This window comes from Colobus angolensis, unplaced genomic scaffold (genome assembly GCF_000951035.1).
Source record: "Colobus angolensis palliatus isolate OR3802 unplaced genomic scaffold, Cang.pa_1.0 Scaffold58, whole genome shotgun sequence".
Taxonomy (NCBI): Eukaryota; Metazoa; Chordata; class Mammalia; order Primates; family Cercopithecidae; genus Colobus; species Colobus angolensis.
The window spans coordinates 6,440,213-6,453,016 of NW_012119376.1; the positions used below are offsets into that span (position 1 = coordinate 6,440,213).

Here is a 12,804-nt window from a genome sequence, read left to right on the forward strand (position 1 = left end):
TTTGAGACAGAGTCTCGCTCTGTCACCCAGGCTGGAGTGCAGTGGCATGATCTTGGCTCACTGCAACCTCCACCTCCCTGGTTTAAGCAATTCCCCTGCCTCAGCCTCCAGAGTAGCTGGGATTACAGGTGCATGCCACCGTGCCTGGCTAATGTTTTTTGTATTTTTAGTAGAGACAGGGTTTCACCATGTTGGCCAGACGGGTCTCGAACTCCTGACCTCAGGCAGTCTGCCCACTTCACTTCCCAAAGTGCTGGGATTACAGATGTGAGCCACCACACCTGGCCTCTATGGCTGCTTTTTTTGGCTACAATGAAATTAAGTAATCGGGAGAAAGACCACATGGCTCAGAAAGCAAAAAATATTTATTATCTGGGCCTTTACTGAAAAAGTTTGTCAACTCCTGCATTATAGGCATCTACCCCACATCTAAGGGAAGGGGATTCACATAAGGCAAAAAGACCAGGAAGCTGAGGTCACTGGGAGCCATTTTAGAAGCTTCCTCCCCGTAGTGTCTGCCATAGAATAGGTATTTGGCAAGTATTTGCTGAATGAATAAATGAATAATTGTTCTATAATTGTAGTTCAAACCATAATTGCTATGGTTGAATGTGTCACCTCCAAATATCAGGTTTTGAACCTTAATGGCCAACGTAATGATATTAAGAGGTTGGGCCTTTAAGAGATAGGTCATGAGGGCGCCTTCCCTTGTGAGCTGGAATTCAGATCCTTATAAGGCTTCACACAGCGTTCACCTCACTTGCCCTTCCACCTTCTGCCATGTGAGGGCAGAGCATTCCTTCCCTGTGGAGAATGCAACAAGGCATCCTTTTGGAAGCAGAGAGCAGCCCTCACCAGCCAACCAGACCTGTCAGCACCTTGACCTTGGATTTACCAGCCTCCAGAACTGTGAGAAATACATTCCTATTCTTTATAAATTACCCAGTCTCAGGTATTTTATTATAGCAGTAGAAACAGAGACATGCATCTGCTAATTTTCCAAATTCAGGGGCTAAAAAAGCAAGTTATTAGTAAGAAAAAAACAAATTCCTTCACTATTAGGATTTGACAACTGTGTCACAACTGTGATAATTTATCAAGTCTGTGATCTTACTAGCAATTTCCATCATTATGTTTAATAAGTCATACGGTAAAATAAGCTTAGAATTGAATTAAATATAGATTTGACAGATTATTCTTCCATGACATCAGCAAATTAGAAAAAATGGAAGTATTTTAAGGGACTCATTTGAGATGAGAATTCATTCTGGGGCAAGAATACTTATTGTGCATTCTGTTTACAATACAGCAATCACCAGTATCTTCTATATACAAGAGAGGCTCAAAACCTTAGTGTATAAAACCAAACTCTCAACCATTTTTTCATCCTTTTTGTGTGTCTTTTCTACAGAAGTGAAAATACTGTGCCATGAAGTTCTTCTTTGATTTTTTTTTTTTTTTTTTTTTGAGACAGAGTCTTGCTCTGTCACCCAGGTTGGAATGCAGTGGTGTGATCTCGGCTCACTGCAAGTTCCACCTCCCGGGTTCACACCATTCTCCTGCCTCAGCCTCCCAAGTAGCTGGGACTACAGGGACCTGCCACCACACCTGGCTAATTTTTTGTATTTTTAGTAGAGACGGGGTTTCACTGTGTTAGCCAGGATGGTCTCGATCTCCTGACCTCGTGATCTGCCTGCCTTGGCCTCCAAGGGATCACAGGCGTGAGCCACTGCGCCCGGCCTCCTTGATCATTTAAGAATGATCTTTTTCTTCTACAAAATGGCATGTCCCTACTGGAAAAGTGAATGTTGTGGCTGCCATCTCACAGCCCAGCTTTTGACTTCGAATTGAAACTCCAGTGTGGGTGATGCAAAACTGGAGGCCCCTTTGTTACCTCACTCTGTAAAGCAAGGGCCTAAATGATTCCAAAGTCTGTTGCAATAAGGGAATAAAATAGAAGACCCCTATCTGTGTCTTTCCTCATTTGTAACTGGATCCAACAAACGTGCTAAGTAACAAGATCAAAATGAGGAGGGGGATGTGTAGTAAATATTGTATTTAACATCTTAATTTTTGTTTGAGTGTCTACACTGACTGGCACAGCACTAGAAAATCTCTTCCTCCGTACACTGGCTCATTGAATCCTCAGATTCACACTGGGAGTTAGATTACAGAAGAGAAGAAGATGGTGAAGAAAATCATCCAGTCGGCATGCAGTGGCTCACACTTGTAATCCAGGCATTTTGGGAGGCCAAAGTGGGTGGATTGTTTGAGCTCAAGAGTTCCAGATTAGCCTGGCCAATATGGCAAAGCCCCATCTCTACAAAAATTAACCAGGTGTGGTGGCATTCGCCTGTAGTCCTAGCTAGTTGGGAGGCTGGAGTGGGAGGACTGCTTGAGCCCAGGAGGCAGAGGTTACAGTGAACCAAGGTCCAAGATTGTGCCACTGCACTCCAGCCTGGGCAATACAGTGAGACCCTGACTCAGAAAAAATAAAAGAAAATCAGAAAATCATCCAAGGTTACACAGGTGGTAATTGGCTATCTGGTTTCAAAATTATACTAGATTTTTTTCCTGAAGTGTAAGTTTAACTTGAATATAAAACGGTATTAAAAGAAGAACTTCAGCTGAATTAAATTTAAAGGAGTTTAATTGAGCAATGAACGATTCGTGAATCAGGCAGCTCCCAGAATCACAGCAGATTCAGAGAGACTCCAGCGGTGCCTTGTGGTCAGAACAAATTTATACACAAAAAAGTGAAGTGATGTACAGAAGTCAGAAATGGGGTACAGAAACAGCTGGATTGCTTACAGCTCAGCATTTGCCTTATTTGAACACAGTTTGAACACTCAGCAGTGTATGTGTGGTTGAAGTACGGCTCCTGGGATTGGCCAAGACTCAGCAATTGTTACAGGCACATACTCCTAAGTTAGGTTTTCATTCCCGTCTACCTATTAAATTAGGTGGCAATTCATCCACAAGGATTCAAATATAAAAGTACAGAGTCCATCTCAGGCCATATTTAGTTTGCTTTAACAACTGCTACGGATATATTTGCAAATACATTTCTATGTCATGGCTGACGATCCTTTACAACAGGTATATTGATGAGGAACTCAGAAATTGACATTGGCACTTCTATGCTTAGTCAAAGGAAGGATGGGGCTTGTTGTGTGACAACCTATGATATGGTAGAATAATAAAAAATATATATATTGGTCTTTGTCCCTGGTTCCTGACATAGAGCTCCTAAAACTCTTGTAGATATGGATGCTAGGATAATCTTTTGTTCTAATATTTGGTTTTTGACCCCAGTTCCTGACACAGAGCTCCAAAATCCCTTGGAATTTCCTGGGTGACAGGAACATCTTTTGTTCAGATGAAGTGAATCTTGGTGGACCCCTAGATAGCTTTAGGATGGGGGCTGGTTACCAGGGAAACCAACCATGTGATTATGCAGCTGGAACTTTCAGCTCCATCCTCTGACCTCTGGGGAGAAGAAAAGGGCTCAAGTTGAGTGATCACCAAATGGCCAATGATGTCATCAATTGTGCCTATGAATGAATCCTCCATTAAAATCCCAAGGGACAAGATTCAGGGATGTTTGGGATAGCTGAATATGTGGAGGGGCTGAGAAGGCATGGAAGTTCCACACCCTTGCCCACATACCTTTCTCTGGGCATCTCTTCCATCTGGCTATTCATCTGTGTCCTTTGTAATATCCTTTATAGTAAATGGGCAAACATAAGTAAAGTGTTTCCTTGAATTCTGTGAGTCACTCTAGCAAAGTAATCAAACTGGAGGAAGGGCTTGTGGGAACCCAGATTTGTAACTGGTTGGTTAATCATAAACATCATATAGTCACAACCTGGGACTTGTGATTGGCATTTGAAGTGGGGGACAGTCTTTTGGGACTGAGCCCTTAACCTATGGGATCTGACACTAACTCCAGGTACACAGTGACAGAGCTGGGTTAAATTATAGGACATAGAGTTGGTGGCCACTGGAGAATTAGTTGTTGGTGGGAAGAAATTCCCACACATTTTGGTGACAAGAGGTGAAGGGCAGTACGGAGTATGTGAGAGTAAAGAGAAAAGAGGTATTTTTTGGGTTTTTTTTTTTTCCCCTCTCAGAAAAATCAAAGCCCGATTAAAAGATGAATCAGCTGAACAATTGCCAGCCCATATAGAGAGCTAAATCCTCACTGGGATCACACAGAAGAGCCATGATGTCAATTAACTGTGTTTCCACAGGTGATCCGTTACACAGCTGGAGAAATGCAAGTTAGTCTGGTCCTTCTCCACTACAGTAGACAGTGGCTTAGAAACTAAAACATTGCTCTTTGGCAGAGGTATGTACCTACATTCGCATACTTCTGCAATTCACACATACAAATTGTGCAATGATTCCTTTGATTATCAAAAATTTACTTCCTTAAATATGCCTCCAAAAAGGTTATCTGGTTCTAAAGATTGCACAAAAAAAAAAAAAAAAAAAAAACAGGAGTAGAAGAAAAGTGTGATTGGTGAAAAAGCAGAAATGAAAGACAATTCCAGTTGAGTTAAATGTTCCACATTTAGGGCATGTAAAGATACTTGCCAGTATATAGTTTTTATTAAGTACACACTAACCAATGGATAATGAAAATAATGGTGTGTTTTGAGGAAACCTGGGCTATTGATAGTACAGGTGGTGACAGAAAATACCATACTTGTGCTGGTATTTTGAAATGGTAGATGTGCTCACTGATTTATAAGTTTAAAGCTATAAAATTAAAGCACGCTGTAACAAACAAGATGCAACTGTTGCTATAAAACTTCCAAGTCCTTAACCCTTCTTCCTCCCACTGAAGTAATTGTTTTTAGAGCATGATTTTTGGGGTTTCTGTGGAGCACAACTGTCAGTTCCTGCAGAACAGACTGTAGCGGGCTTGCATACAATTGCATGTGTTGCAGTGAACTTTAATACTGATGATGTCAGGATATTCTGTTCTGATACATATATGCAAAGTTTATGAATAAGCACAGCGTCGGTATTTTTAAATCGGTAAATATTTTAAAGTACCACTGTTTTATTCGTCCTGTTCGTCAAATCTTAGCATATTAACTCTTAGAGCTATCCTTATAACCACGACCTGTATTCACAGTTGATTTTTTGTATTTCTCCTTCATTCTCCCAACCCAGCCCCCACCCTACTCCCTACATTTTTGGACCCCATAGGAGGAAAGGGGGTAAGAACTGTCAGAAGGAAGAAGGCAGTTGGTGTGAGCCTATGAAAATCAGCGTTTTCCAAAGTGCTCAAGAACTTTACTTCGATCCCAAATCAGTTCCCTGGAGGAGGTAAGGGTTTGTTTGCCATGGCCCGATGCAAACCCTACCCTACGCGCGGATTTTGTTCCTCCCCAGAGCCTCTTGAGAGTCTTGGTTAATTCCAAAGCTGCTAAGGGACTCCGGGGTCCCGGAGGGAGGGCCCTGCGCCCCTCAGCGCTGCTTGGGGTCTTCCTGGGTGGCTGCACTGGGAAACTAAGCCGGCCCAGGCGATGTGCCCCGGGCGGCCCCAAGAAAAAGAGGAGCGGCTCAGAAGCCACGGGCTTTACCTCTGGGAAGTGGCCATGAGGCCCGGCATGGTGGCGGCTGTCTCTCCTCTTGAAACCGTGCAGTGAAAATCGAGTGCGCCCTCTCCGGCCCGCAGATCCGGAGAGGGGTGGGGCAGGGACAGGGTCATCTCCATAGGGACCCAACAACACTGAGCCGCCACCCCGCCCCAACGACCGACCTGGACCTCCCCAGCTGCAGTGTGCAGAGCCGCCCGCCCCGTGCGGGCCACCCCCCTTCTCTCCGCAGTCGCAGCCCGAGGCCAGCTAGGTTCGGGTCCCGGCTCCTTTCCCCGTCCCCAGGGAGCTTGCCGTGGGAAAAAGCTTTCGTGGGGTCCCGTGGGTCGCGGCACGTCTCGGAAGCCCTACGGGGTGTCCAGCAGAGGTGCTAGACCCAAGGCCGTGGGACCCCAAGAAGAGACTCGGACACTGAAGCCAACATTTGCTTGATCTCAAACAAAGCCAGAGATGTTAATTAAGGCTGTGTGATGAGAAAAGTGGAGTTTCTTATTTTTTGTCATGTTCATCTTCAGCAGATCCTCAGAAAATGTTAATATTTACTGCAGAATTATCAAGTTCAGCATTATACAGGAGGTACAAAAACAAAATCGCAAAAACAAAACCAAAAAACCCTTCCTCATTAGTTTCTGGTCAAAATGTCTTTTAAGTATTTACTGTGAAGCCTGTTTTTTTTTTCTTTTGTATGTAATGGTTATGGCCATGAAAAGATGCTCACAAAACATTACGTATAAAAAGCAGCTTAGAAAACCACCAGAATGGTATGATCTATTTTTTTTTGCAACATGTTTAAGAAATCTGGGAGTATGCACACAAATAGGTTAAATGGTTTGCTCTGGCAGTTTTAAAAATCATCTGTAATTCAATTTTTTCTACAATGAATAAGCAACATCTATGTAATAAAAAAGTTTCATTCTAGTAGTTTCTTATGAGAGATGGGATCTTACTATGCTGCCTAGGCTGGAGTGCACTATAGCCTAGGCAGCATAGCAATGTCATTGTGCACTATATTTTTATTTTTATTTCAAATATCTTTTTCTTTTTCATCTGTATGCCAGTAAAATCATCATCATGCACTATAGCCTAGAACTCCTAGGCTCAAGCAATCCTCCTGCCTCAGCCGCCAGAGTAGCTGAAAGTACTGGTGCTTGTCACCAAACCAGGCCCTAAATTTTATTCTAATACAGGCACCGCATTTTTTCCTGTTGCCTTGGATATGTGTTTAAGGAGTGTGAAAGGATACAAATTAGATAAGCTAATATTTCACTACCTGGGGCCCATCTGGGGCCCTGTGACACAAAGGGCAAATGAACCAAGTGAATAAACAAGGTCAATCCAACTGCTCTGTCACAACCCACAGGAACCAGCTTTTTGCTTTACTCTATCTCAGGACTAATCCAAGAAAAATTTCACATGACAAAGTATCCTTTCGCCCTGTCAGACCCTAGAGTACTACTTTTTCCCCTTAAATCCCTATTCTCACAACCCAAATGAAGTTTCCTCCGTGACGCTGTAATTTTTAAAAGGGGTATTAAAAAGACCAATTAAATAAACTGATCAAAATACTTTGAATTCAGAAAGTCAAAAATTATTAAAATCCAAATTTGAAAAATATTCAATAAGTCCGTCTCCTCCCCTCCCCCAATTAGGTGCTTATTTCTGTGGCCTGGAAACAAAGAGATAGAAGCATGAGCATCTTCTGCAACACAAAGGTAACTGAACTATAAATAAGCAAAATGTGTTCTATCCATACCACGGAGTATGATTCAGCCAAAAAAAGAAATGAAGTACATGCAATCACATGGATGAAGCTTAAATCCTTGAAAACATCATGCTAAGTAAATGAAACCAGTCACAAAAGGTCACGTATTGTATGATTCCATTTATATAAAATGTCTAGAATAGAAAATCCAGAGAGCTGGAAAGGAGGTTAGTGGCTGCCAAAGGCTGAGGGGCTGGGGGTCAAGGAGTGACTGCTAATGGGATTCTTTTTAGGGTGATGAAAATGTTCTAGAATTAGATAGATCACGGTGATAGGTATATAACTCTGTGAATCTACTAACAATCACTGAATTGTACACTTTAAAGGGGTACATTTTATGACATGAATTATTGTTTCAATAAAGCTGTTTTTAAAAGGTGATGAAATGAATGTTTACTGAGCATTGCTGGTGTCAGCTATTGTGATAGACACCTCTCTCTCTCTCTTTTTTTTTTTTTTTTGGCGACAGAGTGCTGCTCTGTTGCCCAGGCTAGAGTGCAGTGGCGCAATTTCGGCTCACTGCAACCTTTGCCTTCTGGGTTCAAGCAAGTCTTGTGTCTCAGGTTCCCTGGTAGCTGGGATTACAGGAGCCTGCCACCACGTCCAGCTAATTTGTGTGTATGTGTTTTTAGTAGAGGTGGGGTTTCACCATGTTGGCCAGGCTGGGTCTTGAACCCCTGACCTCAAGTGATCCACCTGCCACAGCCTCCCAAAGTGTTGGTATTACAGGCGTGAGCCACCGCGCATGGCCTGTGCTAAGCATCCTATACACCCTTTTTCACTTACTCCCCATATAACCACTACCAACTTGGTTACTGACCTCATTTTCTAGATTACAAAAAAAACAAAAACAAAAAACCCAACCTGAGTAAATGTGCATGAACACAAAGAGCTAAGTGGGGGCATAACGGGGATTCAAATTAAAGTCTAAGTAACTTTAAAGCTCACATTCTTTCATCACACTAGTATTTAAATGTACACAAGGTACAGAATTTGCAAGGAAGTTCTAGAACCTCAAATTTTATAAACAGTTTACTTTTAAGGATTGAACCCTTGTATCACCCAGATTGAAGACTACATGGGTTTCTTCAAAACAGACAACAGAGATTAATTTAAAACAACTACTTTATTAAAAAATAGCAAATCTCACAATACTTATTTAATTTCTTATCACTGGCCATTGGAAAACACACCAGCGTGTATACGGATTGTCTAACGTAAACTGAAGCTGGGCTGCCACAAGACGCCTGTGCATCATCAGCTTGCGATCAACACTGGAATAAGTTTGGTGAGCTCGGGAAAGAGAAATCCCTCAACCCTGTCAAGAACATTAGCACAATGCATTTCAAGTATAATCCCATAAGGCAACAATATGAAGCATAGCAGCACAATCTCTGCAACACATTTCCTGATTAAGCCTTCAACAAGGCCTAGGCCTCCAGTTATGGCGAATTACGGCGAGTCACATTTACTAAAAGCAGAATGTGAAAACGATCATTGCACTTGCACTTGCACTTTAATTACTTTAATTCCTTGTTGTGGAAGATGATTCTGCTACTGGATTTGGCTGGAAAAGTAAAGACTGCTGCTTCTCTTCAAACCACAAGAAAGCAAACTGCATTCATTTTAGCTAGCAGAAGTATTTGGAACATCTTGTGCATCTGCCAAATGGAGTTTTTGTCTGAATTCATCAGTTAAGAAGATTTTCATTCTATAAGGGGTACTTCTTTTACATTTCTGAAAATTACATTCAGGAGCAAAGAGAAAGAGGTGTTTAAAAAAGAGATATGCTCAAAGGAAAAGCTCTTGTGTTGCTACTGAGACACTCAGATGGGGTAAGACAACTTTTAAACATAGTAAATTAGAGACAGAATTTGAAGACTTGTTTTTTTTTTTTTAAATTTTAGAGATAGGGACTCACTTTGTTGCTCTGGCTGGAATGCAGTAGTACGATCATACTTCACTGCAGCCTCAAACTCCTGGGCTCAAGCAACCCTCCCACCTCAGCCTCCCAAAGGCACATGCCAACACACCTGGCTAATTATTCTTTGTTGGAGATGGGGGAGGAGTCTTGCTATGTTGCCCAGGCTGGTCTTGAACTCCTGGCCTCAAGCAACCTTCCTGCCTCGGTCTCCCAAAGTGCTGGGATTACAGGTGTTGGCCACCACATCTGGCCCAGAATTATTTTTAATGTGTCAATAATCATTTTCATAGTAAGGAGCTGATTAGAGACAAATATGACAAGACACTAGATTAAAAAAATCCTTTGAGAAGACACCACTTTATCATCTTTGGGAAAACAATTCAGTTTAAAAGTCCAAAAATAAAATCGTTACAGCTCTAAAATCTTTTCTATAATTCTCTTAATTGTTCCTCAAGAAGACTGGAAATAGGATGGGAATCTTGCATGGATTACTCATCCTTTCTTACGATCACTGTCTTTCATTTTTCTCACTGACCTGTATTTATCCACCTGTTACTTATTTTTCAAAACCCAATTCAATGATATGAATACTCTGAAGGCAACTAAATGCTTGTAGTACATGTATGGCAGAGGTTGCAAAAATGTACAGACATAATAAGCATTGCCATCAAAGACATTCTCGTCCAGTTGGAAGGCTGAGATTTAACACATGTAAAAATCAACATCATAATATAGGGCAGAATGCTAGGTTAAGGTACAAATGAATGAAATCCTTTATGGAAGTGGTCAGCTTGAATGTAACGTGATAAGGAGAACAAGGAGGTGAGAGTAAATCTAGGTAGGAGGTACAACCTGAACAAAGGCATTATGATGAGAATGAACATGATGTGTTTCTTGGGCATCCAGAAAACCAGCCTGAGGGGAATGAAAAAGAATGAAAAATATAACAGCATGTACAGGTTGTGACCAAATTATTAAGAACCTTTAAAATAGTTGACATGGTTTAAATAAATTAGTAAAAAATAGAAATGGCAGGAAGAAAGTGATGTTTCCAGAATATTAATTTTGTAGCAATGCCTAAAGTTTAGAGCAACACTGTCCAATACTGGAATCACACCTGGAATCCCAGCACTCTGGGAGGCTGAGGTGGGAGGACTACTTGAGCCCAGGAGTTTGAAACCAATCTGGGCAACATAGCAAGAACCCATCTCTTAAAAAAGAAACAAACAAACAAAACAAAACAAAATAAAAAAACAGCTGGGCATAACATACACCTGTAGTCCCAGCTACTCAGGAGGCTGAGGTGGGAGATCAACTGAGCCCAGGGAGTCGAGGCTGCAGTGAGCCATATCATGTCACTGCACTCCAGCCTGGTGACAGAGCAAGGCCCTGTTTCAAATATATATATATATATAATATTTTAAGAACTATTTCAACATGTAATCATTATAAAAATTGAGATATTTTATGTTCTTTTAAGGCTATTAAGTCTTTGAAATGGCTTAGTGGCTACTATATTGAACAGTGCAACTCTAGACCTGGAACAGAAAATTGAAAAAGTATGGACTCAGGCGATAAGGTCCTGGATTATCATGTAGAGAGTGAAGGAAGAATAAAAGCAGAACTGATGATACTGATGATGCCTGACAACTGTAATAAAGAGATGGCAAACAGACTTCATATCCAGATCCAGGCTCAGTGGCAGAGAATGCCATGTCTGATTAGCAATGTCTGCCATGGTCCTAGAAGGCATTTTAAAATATTCTTGAAGACTGAATTAACAGAGGCAGTCATGACAGAGAGGGAAATTATGAGGGGAAAGTTTAAGTACTGAGAGAACACCTATTACAGGTGAGGAAACTATGGTTGCCAGATTTTGTTCAAGGTCATATGGCTGCCTACCAAGCATTCCAAAGCCTACACTGTTGTATTATATAGGGTATTATGCTGCTACATTTGTGGTGGCTAAATTCCACCACAGGTTGAGTCACAGAAAGTGGTAAAATAAAACAAAACAAAAAATTCTAAATGTTTAACAAAAACTCACAAAAAAGGGCTGAGCGTGGTGGCTCACGCCTGTAATCCCAACACTTTGGGAGGCTGAGGCGGGCAGATCACCTGAGTCGGAAGTTCAAGACCAGCCTGGCCAACATGGTGAAACCCCATCTGTATTAAAAATACAAAAATTAGCTGGGCATGGTGGCAGGCACCTGTAATCCCAGCTACTCAAAAGGTTGAGGCAGGAGAATTGCTTGAACCTGGGAGGTGAAGGTTGCAGTGAGCAGAGATTATGCTGTTTCAGCCTGGGCGACTGGGCAAGACCCGTCTCAAAACAAACAGACAAATGAAAAAACCACACAAAAGGATAGGAAATACTTAAGTGTCATGGCAGAGAAAGAATATAAAGCACTGAAGGAATATAGTAAAAAGAACTTCTTGCAGGAAAAGCCCCTCGATTAACTCAAATCTTACCCCCTTCTTTCTTTCTTGACAATAATCTTACATTAATCTCTCCCCACAGTTTATGTAGCACCTTATTTTCTTCATCTGCAAAATGGAGGGCATAACACTACCTACTTCCAAGTAGGGCCAAATAAGATAATGCACATACCCCTTTATACAGTACTGGGAAAATAGTAAGTATTCATGAAGATTAGCTATTAATTGCCATTATAGGACTTCTATATACTTCCTGATTTCTTTTGCCCAGGCTGAAGTGCAATGGCACGATCCCTACTCACTGCAACCTCCGCCTCCCAGGTTCAAGCAATTCTTCCGCTTCAGCCTCCCAAGTAGCTGGGATTACAGGCGCCCTCCACCACACCTGGCTAATTTTTGTATTTTTAGTAGAGACAGGGGTTCAAGATGTTGGCCAGGCTGGTCTTGAACTCCTGACCTCAAGTGATCCACCCACCTCAGCCTCCCACAGTGCTGGGATTACAGGCATGAGCCACTGTGCCTGGCCCCAATTTCTTAATTGCTGTTACTGCACAATTCAGCAGTTAATAACGGTTACAGACATGAGCCACCAAGCCTGGCCCCAATTTCTTAATTGTTGTTACTGCACAAATCAGCAGTTAATAACAGTATGAATATAATCTTATAGCAATAATAGTAATTTTTATACATATATTTTGGAAATTTTCACATATGCATCATCACATGTAGCAATTACCCTGTATTACAGAGAACACTCTGAGATGCTAAACAATTTGCCCAAGGTTACATGATCAAAATGTAGAACCAAACTTCAAAAATTAAATCTCTACAACCAGTATCCTTTCTATATCAATAACTGGTTCAAAGGGAATGTCTCACCTCTCAAATTATTTTATAGGCAGGATCATTTCTCATTGTTCTTTTGTACCTTACCATTGTGCCTGTTATGTTCAAAAGTACATTTTGAAAAGTTCTTGGGGCCGGGCGCGGTGGCTCAAGCCTGTAATCCCAGCACTTTGGGAGGCCGAGACGGGCGGATCACGAGGTCAGGAGATCGAGACCATCCT

At 41.7% G+C, this 12,804-nt stretch overlaps 2 protein-coding genes across 2 annotated transcripts in view; both read right to left on the reverse strand.

Moving 5' to 3' along the window:
* The window catches only part of ECT2L (epithelial cell transforming 2 like), a 107,531-nt gene extending 101,822 nt beyond the window's left edge, over nucleotides 1-5,709 (reverse strand). Inside the window, exon 1 of the mRNA XM_011962176.1 lies at nucleotides 5,598-5,709. The gene's annotated coding sequence lies outside the window, so the exon portion shown is untranslated. The remainder of the gene's footprint in view (nucleotides 1-5,597) is intronic.
* A 2,772-nt stretch (nucleotides 5,710-8,481) lies between these two features.
* The window catches only part of CCDC28A (coiled-coil domain containing 28A), a 19,926-nt gene continuing 15,603 nt past the window's right edge, over nucleotides 8,482-12,804 (reverse strand). Inside the window, exons 5-7 of the mRNA XM_011962068.1 lie at nucleotides 11,872-11,874; nucleotides 9,492-9,495; nucleotides 8,482-9,085 (exon numbers count right to left, since the gene is read on the reverse strand). Coding sequence (XP_011817458.1) covers nucleotides 11,872-11,874 — 3 coding nt within the window. The 3' untranslated portion in view covers nucleotides 8,482-9,085; nucleotides 9,492-9,495. The remainder of the gene's footprint in view (nucleotides 9,086-9,491; nucleotides 9,496-11,871; nucleotides 11,875-12,804) is intronic.